An 18,186-nucleotide genomic window follows, 5' to 3' on the forward strand; every position below is an offset into this window, starting at 1 on the left:
CACTGGTGCAGGTGCAACTGACATCACTGCCATGTGATATTGCAACAATCCGGCTAGGGTGGAGTTCTGGCCCGTGCCAGAAGGTACTCTGCTCCTGAAAATGGCTGGATCATCAAGGTATTTTCCAATAGTGAACCACCTGGCAGGATCTTTGAATGCCGGGGCGGGCAAGCTGAGCTGTCGACGCCTATTGTATCATGAATGGCAGTCACACCCAGAGGTGGTACAATGTCTGTTCCGCTAATTGGGAGAACCTTGGCTCGATCTGTTCATAACCACCATGCACACACAGCATTAACAGGTCTGCTCTTTGGAGTTTCCAAGCCGCCTCTCTCTAGGAGATGCAATCTGCCTAGAGTGGAAGTCAGGACTCTTGTGCGCCTTCCAGCCAATACTACTCCTGCCCGAGTTCTAAAGAAAATCAGTAATAACTGGGCACCAGTCATCTTAATGACCCCGCGCTGGGCACAGAGAGTATTGTATCCAGTACTCCTGGAGTTGAGAATGTGTTCTCTGTTCAGGATGCCACTCCGGGAGGACCTGCTGGGTCAACAACAGGGCAGGGTACTGCACTTGCTTCTTCGCTTTGTCCATTGATGTGCATGGATATTGAGAGGGGACAGCTGAACACTTTCATCCTTCCTCCAAGGATGGTTGATGATATCTTGGCCGCCAAGCATCCCTCGACAAAACTGTACAGACTTGTCACACTAGATTAACCCCCTCCAGGCCAAGTTATCTGACATTGTGTTTTTTGTTATTTCTTGCCCGGCAAGACCTTGCTATGGGCACAGTTATGGAGTACCTTTCGGCTCTTTATTTACGGCTGCAGGACCAGCCCTCATTATCTAAACAACCAGTTGTGATGCATTTGCGGAAGAGTTTCCAACACTTGTTTTCTCCCTCTCCTTTTGTCATGTCTCTGTAGGACCTTAACTTGGTCTTCATATATTTAATATGCTCTCCCTTTGAGCCTCTTCACAGCTATCCTTTGTGGCTCCTCACCCTCAAGACTGTTGCCATCACCTGAGTGCAACGAGTAAGTCCGCTTCAAGCTCTCTATGTTAACCCACCATACACCACCTTCCTCCCAGACAAACTGGTTCTGTGGACCAGAGCATCATTCTTATTAAAAGTTGTGATGTTCCACATTGGTCAGGCCATCACCTTTTTGTCGTTCTATGCTCACCCTTACACCTCTATGGAGGATAAGGGACTCAATTACTTGGACCTTAAAAAAGGTCTGAGCTTTTACATCGATCATACCAAAGACCCTGAGTGGAGATCTGCTCTTCGTGGGGTTGGCTTAGGCGAAAAAAGGCAGGGCCATGAAGAAGTGGACCATCTCCCTTTGGGTCGTACTCTGCATCAAGATTTGCTAAGCTCTGGCCAAAAAGCTGCCTCCGGAAGGTCTGCTGCCCATCCCACCCGGGCCAAATTTGCTGCCACTGCATTGGCACGTGGAGTTCCTATCCAGGACATCTGCCAAGTTGCTTCGTGTGTGTTGCTCCATAAGTTCACAGTGCACTTCAGTGTGAACAGTCAGGTTTGCAGAGAAGGGCATTTTCCCCCATTCAGCCCTACAGGACTTCTTGGGTTGAGACAACACACAGACCCACCTCCTAAAAGGTACTGCTCTATTTTCTATTCAAAAAGTGAGGAATCTGTGGTTTAAAGTTTGAAGCAGAGTTCTCACTGACCCTCTCATCTGCCCTGTTCTGCGAATTGGGCTTGTCTGCTAATGAGATCCTTATCTAGGAACCTGTACACTAGTCAAAGTTAATTTGCTCTGTGTCTGGGGTCATCGACAGCCTGTAAAGCAACTGACACCAGCGGGCAGGAGTGCACCTATATAGGCCCTGCACGTTAATTCCAGAGTGGAGCAGCGTCTGTGCGGAGCTACATAGCGGCAACTACCAGCGTGCAGAGAGAGGTACTGATCAAAAGTTGTTGGATCCAGTCTGATGTCTGGAGAAATATCCAAAACATAAGGAATATGCGGTTAGATCGAATCTCTACCAGAAAGAGCTTTACCTAAGGTAAGTAACTTGTTCACTTTGCAGAAAGCTAGACCTTTAACCAAAAGTAAGCTTTATGTGATTTAGTGTGAATCTGTTCACTAGTTTTGGAGAAATTAAGGTTCAAAATGTATAGACATATTAACAGCAGGGCTGAAATTCAAAACTTTTACGTAATAGATAGAGGAGGTATATGAAAATTAGATTCACATCAGATAATAGCAATTAAAACAGGTTTTAAAAGTGCCTTATAAGCTATTGAATTTGCCAGATAGAACTTATATGTTAGATATTTTAGAACAATGGTATTAAATTGGTTTTGCAAATGTTACTAAATATGTCTGAATTGCATTGCTAAATGTTTTAGTTGTGTGACCTAGAATGGTCACCATGTTAATGTTAAGTTCCTCTCTGTTTTTTGTCTTAGAAAACTACCAAAAGTGGACCAGAGCCATTTTTCACCATCTCCGACTTGGAAGCTCTTACATTGTATTGCCTAAAAGTGCAAGCAGTTACTGAAGAAAATAAAACTTGTCTTTTTAGTGCCATTGAATGCATCACCACAGCTGCTGGTATGAAATGAAAAGTTATTGTAATATTACAATTTTAAGTGTACCATACTGTTTTTGTTCGGCATGACCTGTTTTTAGCTGATTCATTGTTTCTACAAAAAAGAATATATCATAGACCATGCTAAGGTCCTACACTCTACTGATGTCATTTCCATATATATTTTGCGCGTGGTCAGAGGTTCATTGGGAAGAATGTGGAATTCAGTAGTTTACTGTATTTACATCTGTTATTTTTTCATGCTACACTATTGTAGCTCTGAGAAAAGCTTGACAAGTTTTTTTTTGTTTACACATCCCACATCTGAGAGAATACTTACTGCACAACAAATATTGTTACGGCTATAAGTCAAACAAAAATCTGATCAATTGATGAATGAACAGTATTAATGTGTTTACTTCTTAAAAGTCTTTTGTTTTGGTTTCCCGTGTGCATCAAATAGTTTGTGGCCAAGTTCCTTGAAGCTCACACTGTATAAGGACTCGGAATCCTACTCAGATTAATCCCTTCGCTGCAGGGGTAATTCCCCCGCTGTGCTGGGGGGAAAGGGGGGGCGCACACAGCGCCCGCATGCTCATGACGAGCTGAGCTCGTCATGAGCTACAGTGCTCCTGTGCTCATGATGAGCTGAGCTTGTGACAGGTGCATTGGCTCCCGTGGAACGCTCAGCACAGCAGGGGAATTCTACCCGCACCTGAGCATTCCACGACTCATGACGAGCTGAGCTCGTCATGAGCACCGGAGCACCGTGCCTTATGACAAGCTCAGCTCGTCATGAGCATGGAAAAGGTAAATTTTTCCATCGTTTGTTTTGGTGTTGTTTATTAGTGCTCTCTCTAAATACTGTAAGATTGAGGCACGGCATTGGAGAACAGAAAATGTCGAAAGCAGTTGTGAAATTGAGCTTGAGTAGCGATTACTAGAAAAATCTTTTTCACCACCTCGCCAGGTTTTCATTCCAAACCACCAGTTCATAGGAGATGGATTCCTGTGGGTTTAACATGGAAAGCTCATTGTCCTGATTGTCCTGTGATGCCTTTTATAGTTTAGTTCAGGTCGATACTGCAGTTTCTGCCTGAACTAGAACTCCCAGTTGCGCAGATCAACACACCCTGAGGACTCTTCCTCAAGCACATTTCGCTGGGAAAAATGTGGGTAATTGTGTGTCGGTGAAGGGCTTGGAAAGGAGTAAAAACATGCAGGAATCTATGCAGGAACACTGTTTTCCAGGTTGATTGCCCATATCATATGGGAAGAATTATAATAGTAAAGCAATTCATGCACTCAAAATTATCACTTCTACAATATATGCAACTCAGGTTGTTTAATGCTGATGCTGTATTCCCGCATTACTTGGCTTGTATTTGGGCTCAAAGTAGCTCAGTCAGGTACGACTCTGACAAAAACACTCATTCCTCAGAATCACCAAGAAACACAATTTGGCGTTTGAAGAAACCACTTCAGTTGAGCTACAAATTACCTAGCCCAGAGAATACTAAAAAGACAGTCAGACATGCCTACAATAATTTCTATCCCTCAGTCACCATCAGCGCCCCCGATTCAGAGGTTGCGAAGGAAGTAGAGCAGGGGGAACAAACTAACGGAAGGACCGATTGATTCCTGTAAGTATCAGATGGATTCCATAAAGAGACAACTTTTGGATGCTTATTCCCTTAGGACAGTGCCCTCAGGCGATGCCTCAAGCTATGACCCTCATATTCAGAGGGCATCTTTCCACCACAATATTGCCATGCAAAGAAAAAGGAGGAAGATGTATAGAGAAATGTTGTATTGGACAGAAAAGACAAATACATGCTTACTATTTTGAAGACGGTCTTAAAATCCATTACTGGACATTTGAATAAAAAATGAAGACTGGATCTATTACTACACAAATGAAGACAAAATATATTATCTCCTGGCTGACTTAGTGATTAATATGGGCCAGTAAGAAGCTTTCACTCAGCGGCTGGATGGGGTGAACCTCTTCCCAATCAGGTGTGTGTGAATTTGAAGACAGCATGCTAGAAAATAGAGGCAGGTGCTGCCATGACTCTGTGGACAGCCAATGTGTATGCACTGTAGAGTGGTATGATAGACATCAATTTATGAAATGGAGGGTATTTTTCACTACGTTCCTTGAAAATGCTTTTTGATGGTGAGCTTCCTTTTTACCTAAAGGTGGGTGAAAGGCTTACAGATATTAAGAAATACAGAGAAACTGTAAAATTGATTTGTTTTTGGTAGCAATATTGCCCATATCATAACAGGACAAGATGGCCGCTGCAACGTTGTGCTGAGAGGTCACACTTTCTCCCTCTCCCACAATGAATTGATGTATCGAGAAAAAACACTGTGCTACCCATGAGGATTACTTCTAATGGAGATCGGATGCTGTTGGCTTAAAGGAGTTCTTCTTAAGAAGCAAGTATTACGAGTCGGACAGGCTTGGGTCTGTGTAAAAAAAGCAATACTGAGACTCTTAACAGGGCACCATATGGCTCCTAAAATACCCGTTCGTGTGGTTAACCAAGAGAAGGCGAGCGAGAGGGGTAAAAAGATACCTGACACCCCAACAACAACAGCGAAGACCGGGACGACTATTAGCTCAAAGGCAGATACCCCGGCAGGAAAGAACGCAGGCGCGATCAAAAAAGTATTTCCCCCCCTCCGCAGGAGAAAGTAAAGAAAGGAGAATTGTGAAGCAGAGCATGATCGCCAAAACCAACAGTACTGGGGAGATCCGTTGCATGAACAAAGGTAATCCAGCAAAAGGAGACGAATATAAGTCGCGAGAAGCAGGAATGCGGCAACCTACTATGACGGAGATCCTGACGGTAAAACTCCCCGAAGCAGCAGCCGTAGAGATGCCGGATTCCCTCCCTGTAGCAGACGCTGTCACTCGGGCTGCAGGAAACGTCCTCGAGGACGTAGCTGACGGCGAAGATTCCGCGAGGGTGGTTGCTAGGCAACGGGCGGTGCCGGCGCTGAAAGTAAGCCAAGACATTACAGTAGCGCAGGCTGGCGGAGTAAACGCTGGAGAGGAGCAGCCACAGACACTCGACAGAAATGAAGGTAAAGGGGAGAGCGGAGGGGAGCTGGATAATGGCGTGGGGAATACGGGAGGCACAACAGCTGATATGCTCGGAGACCTAATGTTAGTGGAAGAAGAGATAAATGCCTCAAAGGAAAAGACTGGCTCATGGGGAAGCCGAGAGAGCTTAGTAAGTCAGAACCTCTTAGGGGAATTAAACAGTAGCAAACATCCCCAGGGGGGTGGAGACTGTACTTCTCTAGAAGGGGAAGGTGAATTCTACTCCGTGAATGAAGATTCAGAGTCAGCATCATCATCAGAATCTAACACAGAGGAGGATGATCAAGAGGGTACCGAATCAGGTATTAGCACGTCTGAGAAAGAGTCCACAATGATGAAAAGACATGCTAAAATTGAGAAACGGCTTCTATGGGACTACTCAGCAACCTCGCAAGTATACCAGGAGGAAGATGCACATGAAAGTATGGCGGAGGGAGCTTCAGCTGGTAACATCCCCTCCCAGCGTGATCCTTTTCATACCTTGTTCGTGACTCTTAAACAGATGCAAAGCGAAGCAAGGGCAGAGAGCCGCAGAGCGAGACAGGCATCAAAGAAAATTCAGAACAGACTAAGGAAGGTTAATAAACTATACGATGAACTGGTGGATCGGGTAACAGAGGTTGAGGAGTGCACAGGCAAGCTGGAAGATGATGTTGGGAGATGGCAGTCATTCAAGACAGAGCAGGAAAAAATGGCAGAGGATATGCGTTGGAAGATGGAGGACTTTGAAAATAGACAGAGGAGGAACAATGTTCGTTTACTGGGTGTGGCGGAAGGGTCAGAAGGGCAGGATGTTAGGCAATTCGTGATAAAACTTTTGAAGGGTGCATTTCCAGAATCCCAGTGGCAGTGGGAAACAGAAATACAGAGGGCGCATAGGTTCCCATTCACAGTAAGAAATGCTGGGGGTACAGGAGGAGCAGGGAGGGATGGCCAGAAAAATCATCCTAGGGCAATGTTAGTGTATATTGGGAACTTCCTACTCGGAGAGGAGATTTTGAGTAAGGCAAGGCCAGAGAGTAGGAGGACCTTTGAAGACAATACCTTTTTTGCCAGGCCCGACTTCTGCCATTTCACTGTAGAGAGGAGGTGGAAGTTAAGGCAGATGATTGCTCCCTTTCAAGCCCTCGGTATGGAAGCATATCTACTCTACCCAGCCAGACTTAAAGTAATTGTTAGAGGAAAAACCTGGATGTTCACCTTTGAGATCAAAGCTGGGCACTTTTTAGAAGAAATGAGGAAGCAGAAGGGGGGGTAAGAGATATAGATACCTACACATGAATCTGGATTAGAGAGAGGGGGTTCTATGGGGAGCACAGTAAAGTAATTGAAATTAGTGGGGGAGGGAAGCGACTTGCACAACCTAAGGCGGGCACATATAGGTCAGTTGACCTATTTGCCTGTAAAGGGGGCGGGCAGAGTAGGGGTGGAGAAGGAGGGGGGGGTGGGGGGTGGAACGGCAATATTTTTTTAAAGTTTTGGCACATTGTGATGTATTTAAGAACTATTGGAAGTATACACTCTGGTTTGATGATGACAAATAATGTTTATCTTGTGTGGTATTTACTACTGTTAGTGCAATGGCATGTAGGATAGCATCAATCAATGTATGTGGTTTAAATGAGCCAAATAAGAGGATGAGAGTTGCAGCATACTTAAAAACTTTGCAATTAGATTTGATATGCCTACAAGAGACCCATATAGAGTTAAGTAGGACATATCTTTTGGAGCAACTAGGGTTTAAGGTGTTGGCAAGTTCTAAACAAGAAACTAGGACCAGAGGGGTAGCAATTTTGGGTAGACAAAGAGATGTGGTAGTAGGGATGAAGAAGGAAGATAAATGGGGAAGATGGGCTATTGTAGAAATATGTTTTAGGGGGCAGAAATTAACACTAGTTACAATTTATGGATCTACAGAAGATGACCCAGATGTATTCCAGTTCCTTGATGCGGAGTTAGCCCAGTGGTCTGAACCCATAATATGTTGTGGAGATTTTAATATTCACGACCTAGAGAACTCATTTACACGAACAAATGCGATTTACCGAGGTAGGAAAAGGAAAGTATTTAGGGCTTTAGCAGATATGGTTTCACATAATGCCCTGGTTGACCCTTGGATAAAATTACATCCCCACCTTGATGGAAGTACCTTCTTCTCCGCCCCACATAAAGTAATGGTCAGGCTTGACTACTTTTTGATAACTAATGGCCTATTATCCGAGACACAAGTGGAGAAGCTACCCAGGGTGATTTCAGACCATAGTCCGGTGATTCTTACCATTAAAATTAACCAAACACCAAGAACACCTACACAGTGGACTTTCGAGAGAGGCCTTTTAAAGGATCCTGCATATAGGGAGCATATGATAGATTGGATTAAATTGTTTTGGGATTTCAATAGGGGGACAGCAGCCCCAGGAGTGGTCTGGGACACATTTAAGGCGGGAATAAGGGGAGAAACAATTAGTTTCGCCTTGGGAAGACAAAAGAGAGAAAGGGAAAAGAGAGAGGAGGTAGGACAGAGATTAATAAGAGAGGAAGAGAATTTAAGTTGGGCTATAAGACACAATCTACCCTTAGAGGATTGCCTACTCAGAATCATAGCGTTAAAAGCTGAAGCAGTGGAAGGACTCGCTAGGAAGGATGCAGATAATTTCCTGACTAAAAAGGAAAAGACATACGAACTTAGTGAGAAGGTGGGGCGCGTGCTGGCAATTAGAACTAGGCAGAGAGCGGCTGAAGCGGGAGTAAAAGAAGTAAGGGATGCACAGGGGAATATGGTTGTGGAGACTAATTTAATAAGAGAAGCTTTTAGAAAATTCTATGCAGATCTATACACTTCAGAAGAACCACCGAATCTAGAAGAGATCGATAAATATTTGAGGGATATCTCACCACCAATAATGCCCGATGAAGATAGGGAAATATTAGATGGACCATTACAGTTAGAAGAATTTGTGGAAGCTCTTGGTAGCTTACCGTCAGGTAAAGCGGCAGGGCCAGACCAAATTCCGCTTGAATTTTACCAAATATTCAAAAATGTGCTTCTGGCAGGTATGTTCCTGATAATGCAGCAAGTACAGGTAGGGGAACCCAGTCCGGAGTCATGGGGAGGGGCTGATATAATAGTAATTTTGAAAAAAGGGAAGCCACCAGAAATACCGGGGTCATATAAGCCAATCACATTAATGAATTCGGGTATTAAAATATACTCTAAAATCTTGGCAAAAAGGCTGGCTGGGATCATTGAGCAACTGGTAACCCCCATCCAGCATGGATTCATTCCTGGAAAAGGGACCACGCAACATGTAAGGACCGTGGTTACGATGTTTGACTCTGCAGATATCTTAGGGGACCCTGTTGCAGCACTCTTCCTAGACGCCGAGAAGGCATTTGACAGGGTCGCCTGGGATTATCTTTGGCAGGTTATGAGGTGGTACGGGATGGGGGAACCTTTTATAAAAGCTATACGGGTACTGTACAACGCCCCAACAGCAAGAATAAGAGTGAATGGAGGGCTTTCTGATAAGGTAAAAATTGCTAGGGGACTAGACAGGGATGTCCCTCTTCTCCCCTGCTGTTTGCGCTATATCTTGAACCACTACTGCGAAGGCTCGAAGCTAATCAAGAGATACCACCAATGAGGATAAATAACTGTACGGTGAAGACCTTAGCCTACGCAGATGACGTAGCAATTTTAACCCCTAACCCCACCATAGCTATAAAAGAGGTGGAGATAGAGGCTCAGATGTTTGGAAAGATATCAGGGTATAGCTTAAACAGACTAAAAACGCAGATTATTAAAAATAGATATACTGTATGTGTTGATGACAGGGTGGTTAACTCCGCAGTATATCTAGGGGTGCTAATAACGGCGAGCTTGGACAAAATAGTAGAACTGAATTTGGCCCCTCTTATTGATAAAGTCAAAAAAGATTTAGAGAGGATGAACAACTTGCACCTTTCTCTTATGGGATGTACGAATGTAATTAAAATGTTAATTTTGCCTAAATTCTTAGTTTTCTTTCGCTCTATCCCTTTAGTTTTTGAAGTTAGATGGTATAATTTGTTAGAGAGGGTACTTAATAGATTCATTTGGGCACATGGGAAAACCAGACGGGCCTACAGGTTCATGACCCTCCCAAGAGAAAGAGGGGGATGGGGGGCCCCTGATTTCAGGTTGTACCAAATGGCTGCAGCATTACAGTATATGCAGGGGCTAATTGGGGGTGGAGGAAGCGACATTGGGGTTACGACTATGTCTACGGAAGTCTATTCCATTACACTGGGGGTAGAGGCAGAAAATAATTTCTTAAATAGAGTGGAGTTTGGATACCACAAAAGGACTAGATTTAAGACGGTAGAGGCAGCATGTAGGATATGGAATGCATTTTTTTTAAAAATGGGACTGGGAAGGTACAATAGATATGTTAGGCTCTACAAGAACAAATCTTTCCCGGCAGAAGTATTTGCAGATTCGACAATGTTGGGTTGGACTCAAAAAGGGATAATGCAGATTGGGGATCTAATGGATGGGGAGGGGATAGTCCAGTTTGCAGATCTTGTTCTTAAGTATGGGATTGAGAGGAAGGACTTCTTCAAATACCTACAGGTAAGGAGCTTCCTCTGTCGTATGCAAGGTGGTAGTGCGGGGTTTAATAGTAACGAAGTATTGGAGAAAATAAAAGTAGGAGGGGACTGCACAATTAGATCATTTTATGCATGTTTAGTAAAAGGTAAGATAGATGACTTAGAGAAAGTTAGTAACAAATGGGTTGTAAAATTGGGTGGGGAGTCTGGAAACTTTCAAGAATCCTTGGACTTGGGATGTAATATTTTGTGTTCGGGTCCTCTGCAATCGCAGCATTACAAGACTTTATTTTCGTTGTATCATACCCCCGCTAGAATAGGTAAATGGGGAGGCTTCACTGGCACTACCTGTCCACGCTGTAACGCAGGGGATGCAGATATTATTCATATGTTTGCTACCTGCCCTCAGCTCTATACCTTGATTAGAAATGTAGAAGATTTTCTTGGTAACACTCTTGGCATACGAATTAAATTGACACCTATGATGATATTGTTTGGGAGAGATAATCAGGATGGATTTGACCAGAAGGAATTTATGTTTATAGCTACTGCAGTTTTGAGACTGACAATAGCAAGAGTATGGCTAGACAAGACACCCCCGGGAATGCAAATATGGTTGGCGAATCTACTAGCTAGTTATAATCTTGAGAACGCTATATACGCACGTAAGGGGAAAAGGGGGAGGAGTCTTGGGTGGAAAATTTGGGAACCAATAGCCAAATGGAAAGAGAGGATGGCACTATAAGATAACGTAACAGAATAGGAAATTTAGAATCTTAAACTTTGTTTTATAATGTCTTTATGTTAGTATATTGTTTAAAAAGCTCAAACCAGAGAAATGTAAAATTATTGATGGGGAAAAAAATTGGAAAGAAAACGTTAAAGTGTAGAATGTAATTTGTAAAATGTACAAATGTATGATGTGTAATACAATGTGTATATGAAGAAAAAGTTGGGGGGGGGGGGAATAAAATATATTTTTAAAAAAAATAAAAAAATAACAGGACACAAGTACACTGTCATAGTCCTTACCAGTTACAGTAAACCTACCAACATCAATTGCAACAGCAGCAATTGCAACATTCTCAGCAGTGCAAAGGGGCCATATTCAAGTTATAAACTGTTTCCCCACACTCACTGTTGTGCAAAGTGGGAAATTGCACCATATCAAATCAAAGGAGCTGTTCCTAGTGCAGGCCCGAACCCGCATCTGAACTGGGAGCTGCACTACAGTGAAAGGTGGACTGGCTGTTTGAAGCTGCCAGACTGCCTTTCACCTTGAAGGTCTTAACTCTGCCTTCATTTCAAAGGTCAGATAGCGATCCTCTTGCAGCAGGATGCAGTGAGTAACTCCTGCCTGCCTGCAGAGGGATGCAGTGTTGGTGCCCCAGGTCCTCCTTTCCTCCCTTTGATGGGGTGCACTTAGAGGTAGACTGGGCTGAATCTGCACCACCTCTACGTGAAGCATACTCAATGTGCCTCTCGATGGCCTATTTTCCTTGGTGCCCGTATCTGTAAAATGGAGCGGGTGCAAAGTCAGTGTTCCTCACATGCACAGGTTTTACACTCAGGCGAATTAGAGAACATCCGGTTGAAATTGTATTGGCGCACGTTTAGGTTAGTGCGATCTATTTTACTTTATGAGTCATGTAAGCATCTGCAGGCCCTTCCGCAACGACAAATGAATCTGAGGGTAAGAAAAGTGGGCTCAGGCACCCATTGCAACCCTGAGACACTTTCTGTAAAAGACCCCAGTGATCCTTTTCATTTTATTTTCCTCCCGTGGATGATTTCACAACGCTTGTTGTGGATGCCTTAGATCTTTGCATACGGGTTGGGGGAAATTGTCTCAGATTTGTGGGCACTCTCAATAGTCAGCAAAGGGTTAAAACATCACGTTGTAACAGTTGCCACTTAACCATCCATTAAGAGACAGAATCAACAAGGATCATTTGGAGTCTTTACTTGGCAAAGGGGTTATAGTAGAGGTCCCAGTCTCAAGAAGACAGCCGAATATACTCAGTCTACATTCTGATTCTGACGATGGATGGTGCACTGAAAAGGAACTTATCTTTAAGAGTTCAGAAAGTATGCACAAGGGCAACAAATTGTAAGATGGTGACATTACACGCGGTTATCCGACTTCTGCAAGAATAAAACTGCATGAAAAAATTAGATCTGAAGGACCCATTGCTATGGATCCAGAGCATCACCAATACCCAAGATTTGTAAGTACAGTTTTTAATTGCTAACATTCTGCATAAAGTCAGCACTGAAGATGTTTCCCAAATACCTAACACTTGTTGCAACAAATCAGTGTCATTTATGTATTCATTTCTGCCCGTAACTGGACTTTGATTAGCGAAAGGAAGAGAATTTAGAAATAGCAATTCCGACCCAACAGAAATATGGTTTTCTGCACAAGCTTGGCTTCGCAATTGACTTGTAGCCTCATTTGTAGTAAAATCCAAATGTAAACCTTCTTGGGATCAACTCTCGATTCAGTAGTGAAAAGTCCTACCATGGGGTAGGTTTTAAAATGGATTCCTCTTTACAAAGTATTCCTGTTAGAAACGGGGCTTCCGTTTGGCTAGGGTATGAATAACTCTGGGCGGTGAACTCCGCTCCATTCGCTGAGATTTCTGAGCTCCGCGTAGCACGCGGAGTTTCCAGAGAACAAGGGAAATCCATCTCCCAGCGACATTTTTCCTTCCTCGCACTCTCCAAGGTCTGGTTTGTGAGCGGGGGCGAAGAAAATTAACCCCCTGGTGAGATTTCTCTACGCGGGTGGTTGGATTTCTCAATGTGAGCGGTCGCGGCAGATCGAAATAACTCTTGTTGAGAAACATTCCGTTTGCGTTGAGAAAGCTGCAGCTTGAGTAGGAAATCTACTCGAGCAGCAGAAAGTAAGCTGCACCCTCTTGCGCTGTGAATGGTACCATTTGCAATGATTTTACAGCGTGGAACAAATACCTGACGTTCAAAATCACAGCGGACGGCATGACTCTAACCCCCTTTGCCGCTTGCGGAACTCCCCATTGCGCGCAGAGTTTTTGTCACTTCACAGATTTTTGCATAGCAGAACTCCGCAAACTCCGCTGAGGCTTCAGTATGCACCTAGGCCAGGCAAAACCCACCACTCTAGTCAGGATAAGGGAGTTGCACACCCAAGATAACCCCCAGCTCACTCCCTTGGGAGCCTGACATGAGCAATTGGACTTATCCCAGAGACAATGTATAAAGTGTTTTCTCAACACATTCACACCAGTGACACAATAAATACACCACAATATAGACTCCACACAGTATTATATAAACAAACACAAACCAATAATTACTTTGCCAACTAGGCAATTGTCAAAACATCACAGTGCAATAAGATAAAGACTTCTATGTTGTACACATCATGAAAAGCACCATTACTTGGGCATACAAGACAGATCCTGAAATAGTACTCGTCATCCTGTCAATGCTAGAGAAAAACATCATATCAGGGTATGAAATGCAGCAGTTAGGTCAAGCAGAGAAAGCACATGAGTCACCAAAAATCATTATAGTATATCAATGCCCCCAGCATTATTGACACTGTGACCAAATACATACTCCAAGGTAGGTAGACACAAGGATAGTCCTTGCTATCTTGCTCAAACCAGAGCAAAAACATAATAAATCTCCACAATACTCAGTAAGGTACCATGCTGTGTTTATTACAGCCTTTCCAGAATAACCCTGGTTATTCTGCACAAAAAGAGACCACAACATTAAAAATCGTGTGTGCCCAAGCAGAGATATGCTCCCTTAAACAATCACTGATGCAGAAATGCAGCCAGAAAAGTAAAGCAAGGCAAACTTTGTAAGGGGCTCTTTCCAGAGCCTTCCTAGTGATTTGAATGGTCACCGCCTAAGGGTGCCCTCAGCCAAACACACTGTAGCGAGGAGCACAGTTTAATCGTGCTAGTACTCAGGCCAAGGAAGTAAAGTTAGCAACACCTGTGAGGCACATAGTGTGGCAACTCGGACGGGTAAAGAATGCAATAACGGGGAAGCTGGATGCACTCTCACTCAAATTCATCATAGCCTTGATTACCTCTGGTTCAGGCTGTATGGGTTGGGGAAGGGAACAAATCTGGTGAGTCCTACTCTCCAGCCCTGAGCAGTGCCCTCTTGGTTTTGTCTGTGTCACTTGGGGTTTCGTTGTGGTGAAGTGAGTCCTTCCAGAGATGTGCTGGCCCCTGGGAAACCCCTCGCACACAAGGATTCCCAACAACGAGGGAGCACCAAAGTGGATGCCTGCTTGTCCCCGGGGGGACCACTGAGTGCACGCTTGATCAGAGTGCTGATGCATGCCAGATCGCACGTCTCCACGGCGCGTCAAGCCCCATGATAATCGGGCTGAGCTTTTGGTGGATACAAATGTAGCAAGATCAGGAGCAGACCAGCACGCCTCCCACGGTAGCTCACTCTGCTGACCGACTCACAGACCACAAGAGTCCCATGGCAGAGGTGTACTGAAGCCACTCTGGATGACCCTGGAGTTACAAACAACCATGAGGCTGGCCAACAGGCCCTGAGAGATCCCTGGGGCACCCAAGCAGGAATGTAGGCAGCAGGCCAGCACACAGAGTCCTTGTAGGCAAAGAGGCCATCCTTCTTGCAGCCCAGCATGCCACAGGTCAGCACAACAAACAAGGGGGTCCAATGGTGGTTCCTCCTGACAGCTTAACTGTTCCCACTGGCAAAGTGCAGTCTGTAGAGCCAGCAGCATCTGTTTACAAGTCCTCGCATTGTCCAAAAACATGGGGTCAGAGTCCCTGTACTTAAATTCAAAATATCTTTGATGTGGAGTTAACTTCAAAAGAAATCTTAGAGGTAACCAACACCACCTTTCATTTCCAACCCTGACTCCAGACATCAGTAGTGGGTAAACAAGCTTTGTGTGAGGGCATGACACAGCCTGTACAAATGTAAGTGTACCCTGTCTCCCTTTCTCCCAGCCCAGGAAGAGCATTCAGTATGCAGATGCAACCCAGTTACACACAACCCTTCCTGCGTGATGGCTGTCTGGAAAGTATGCACAAAGCCAAGCTGCCACTCTGCCCTAGACATGGATTGGAGCCAGGCTGCAAACCACAAAGAGTCCTAAGCACATAGAAATGCCCACTTTCTAAAAGGGGCATTTCTATAATAGTAATGAAAATTCCACCTACACCAAGAAGCATGATTTATCACCACTATTCCAAACATGGCAACACTACTCCTTTCAGATCAGAAATTACCACTTCCACACATATAAAGGAATTGCTAATGCTAACCTATGAGAGGAGCAGCACTCACGAAATAGGGTGTTTGTCACTACCAGGACATGCCATACAATACATGTTCTACCTTTTACCTACACAGTACCCTGCCCATACATCTACCTAGGGCTTTCCTTAGGGATGACCTATATGTAGTAAAAGGGGAGTTTCAGGCTTGGCAAGTGGCCTTAAATACCAAGTCACTGTGACAGTAAACTGTGTATGCAGGCCCTGCAGTGGCAGGCCTGAGACCGGTTTGAAGGGCTACTTCTGTGCGTTAAACAAGCACCACTGCAGGCTCACTAGCAGCATTTAATTTACAGGCCCTGAGTATATGGGCTGCCACTATACAAAGGACTTACAGGTAAATTAAATATGAAAACCAGGTGTAAGCCAATAATACGAAGTTTAAAGAAGAGAGCACATGCACTGTAGCATTGATTAGCAGTGGTAAAGTGTCCAGAGTCCTAAAGCCAACGAAAACAGGTCAGAAAAAATACCGGAGGAAGGCTAAAAGTTTAGTGATAAACCTGTAAAAAGGGCCAGGTCCAACTATTCCGATCACTGACAGTGAGAAAAGTGATGCAAATGGTTAGGAATGTTTGCATCTGTAAATTCCCATTTACAGATGAAACCTCTGCAAGAGGGTCGTTAGAGTGTGCACAACAGATAAGATCATGAACAAGCAGAAAGGGCTTTCCATCTGTATCTGTGAATCACCAATCATCCCCCCAAATCCTCCTTTTGTCTGACAGGTCGTAATGTTAACCTTCTGTGGCACTTACTTTTTTATATGTGGGGTTGTTTGTTCTGTCTCTACTTATTCCTTTACTGGAGTAACCTACTCTTCCATTTTTATCATTTAATTAAAAATAAAAAAGTGCCTTCCTTTGCTTGCATGCCATTTACAAGGGGCTTCAAACAGTGCATTGGATGCGGAGGTGTGTGTTTATGAAACTATGATCCTTTAAGTTATTTCACATTCAGCGCTAGAATTCAACCTAAGCTGCTTAGAAGCCACCTCCTGGCTAGGCCAAAGGAGAAGCTGATTCAGAATGAGACCCTTTACTTAGTAGCATGAAGGAAGCTAATGCATTTCTGTAAGAGGGGCCCATTATAAGCCATAGGCACCAGGCCTCTTGGTACTTGTTAGAGTGCCAGATGACATTTTAAAACCAAATATGGTACAGAAAGTGTCAGTGAAGTGCCCCTTTATTCATTCATGCAAATCCAGTTTGTGGCGCAAATTTCCGCGATGTGCAGGCATTTTAATTAGTGGGCGAGATTCAGACGGCCCCCGGCCGTCCTCCGCACATGCCCACCGTGACACGTGACGGCCTGTCACGAGCATGCAAGGGATTAAGACAGTATCAGCCAGATTCATCAACCCAAATTGCGATTGCAATAGCTGCGAAATAGCTATTGCAATCGCAATACCAAGATTCGCAATTCATAAAACAAAACCTGACCCAAATGCGAAATCGCAAAACATTATTTGCGAATTCGCAAAGATAATCGCAGAATCAAGGTGGTACCCCCTATGCGAATCGGAAATTGCGAGTTCCCAATGATTCTGCGATTCAAATTGCGATTTTGCAAAATAATCGCAAACCAAATGCATGAAATATTGCAAAAAGCTAAAAACCTCAAAATCGCTATTTGCGAGGCGCAAATTAAGGAGAACCCAAACCGCAAGTCTTACCACTCACTGAACATCCAGATGGTGTGCAACGCTAAGACAATCATCACTGACATAGTGGCACAATACCCGGGGAGCACGCATGGCTCCTTCATATTCCGGCACAGCGGCATGCACACATGACTGGCCAGGGGAGACTATGGTGAAGGACACCTTCTAGGTAAGTACACGTGCCAACAAACACTACATCGAGACCATGTAGCTGCGCATGACAGGCACTCACCCTCTGCTCCTTTCATTCAGGTGACAGCGCCTATGGCCTCCGTGAGTATCTTCTCACCCCATACCTCAACCCTGCCACACCACGGCAACGACGTTACAATGCTGCACACATTTGCACTCGGAATTGCATTGAGCGGACATTCGGACTTTTAAAGAGCAGATTCCGCATCCTACACAAGACTGGTGGGGTCCTCAAATACCAGCCTGAGGTCTGCTGCCGCATCGTGGCCGTGTGTGCAATACTCCACAACATTGCTACCAAGCGGAGGATACCTGTGGATATCTCTGGTAGTGAGTCGGAAGGGGACAACCGCCAACCTGCAAACGTGCATCATGCACGCGGGGAGAATCCTGCTGAAGGACACAGGCGCCGCAACCAAATCACAAAGAACTGTTTCTAGTGCACCCATTCCCCTCACACAACACTGCACTCATGCATGACAAATGTAATAATGGCATAAGTCGGATTTACGTGAGACCATAAATTCTTATTGTTTATTCACAATAATATGGCCTTTGTTTTCCATGATATCACATGCGAACTGTATTCCGTCATACAGCCCCATGAAGGGGTAGAGGGCTTGCTTGTTGAATCAGCATGGCCCTGCAGGCAAAGTTAAATGTTATGTTATGTTATGTTATGTTATGTTATGTTATGTTATGTTATAGCCATACTTTTAGAGCGCACGGCTACCC

At 44.4% G+C, this 18,186-nt stretch overlaps 1 protein-coding gene across 2 annotated transcripts in view; it reads left to right on the forward strand.

Moving 5' to 3' along the window:
* IFNAR1 (interferon alpha and beta receptor subunit 1) overlaps positions 1–18,186 on the forward strand; it is a 245,957-nt gene that overhangs the window by 205,141 nt on the left and 22,630 nt on the right. For both annotated transcript variants that reach the window (XM_086935324.1, XM_086935325.1), the window contains exon 9: positions 2,446–2,590. In XM_086935324.1, coding sequence (XP_086791450.1) covers positions 2,446–2,590 — 145 coding nt within the window. The remainder of the gene's footprint in view (positions 1–2,445; positions 2,591–18,186) is intronic.

This window comes from Lissotriton vulgaris, chromosome 8, assembly GCF_964263255.1.
Source record: "Lissotriton vulgaris chromosome 8, aLisVul1.2, whole genome shotgun sequence".
Lineage (NCBI taxonomy): Eukaryota > Metazoa > Chordata > Amphibia > Caudata > Salamandridae > Lissotriton > Lissotriton vulgaris.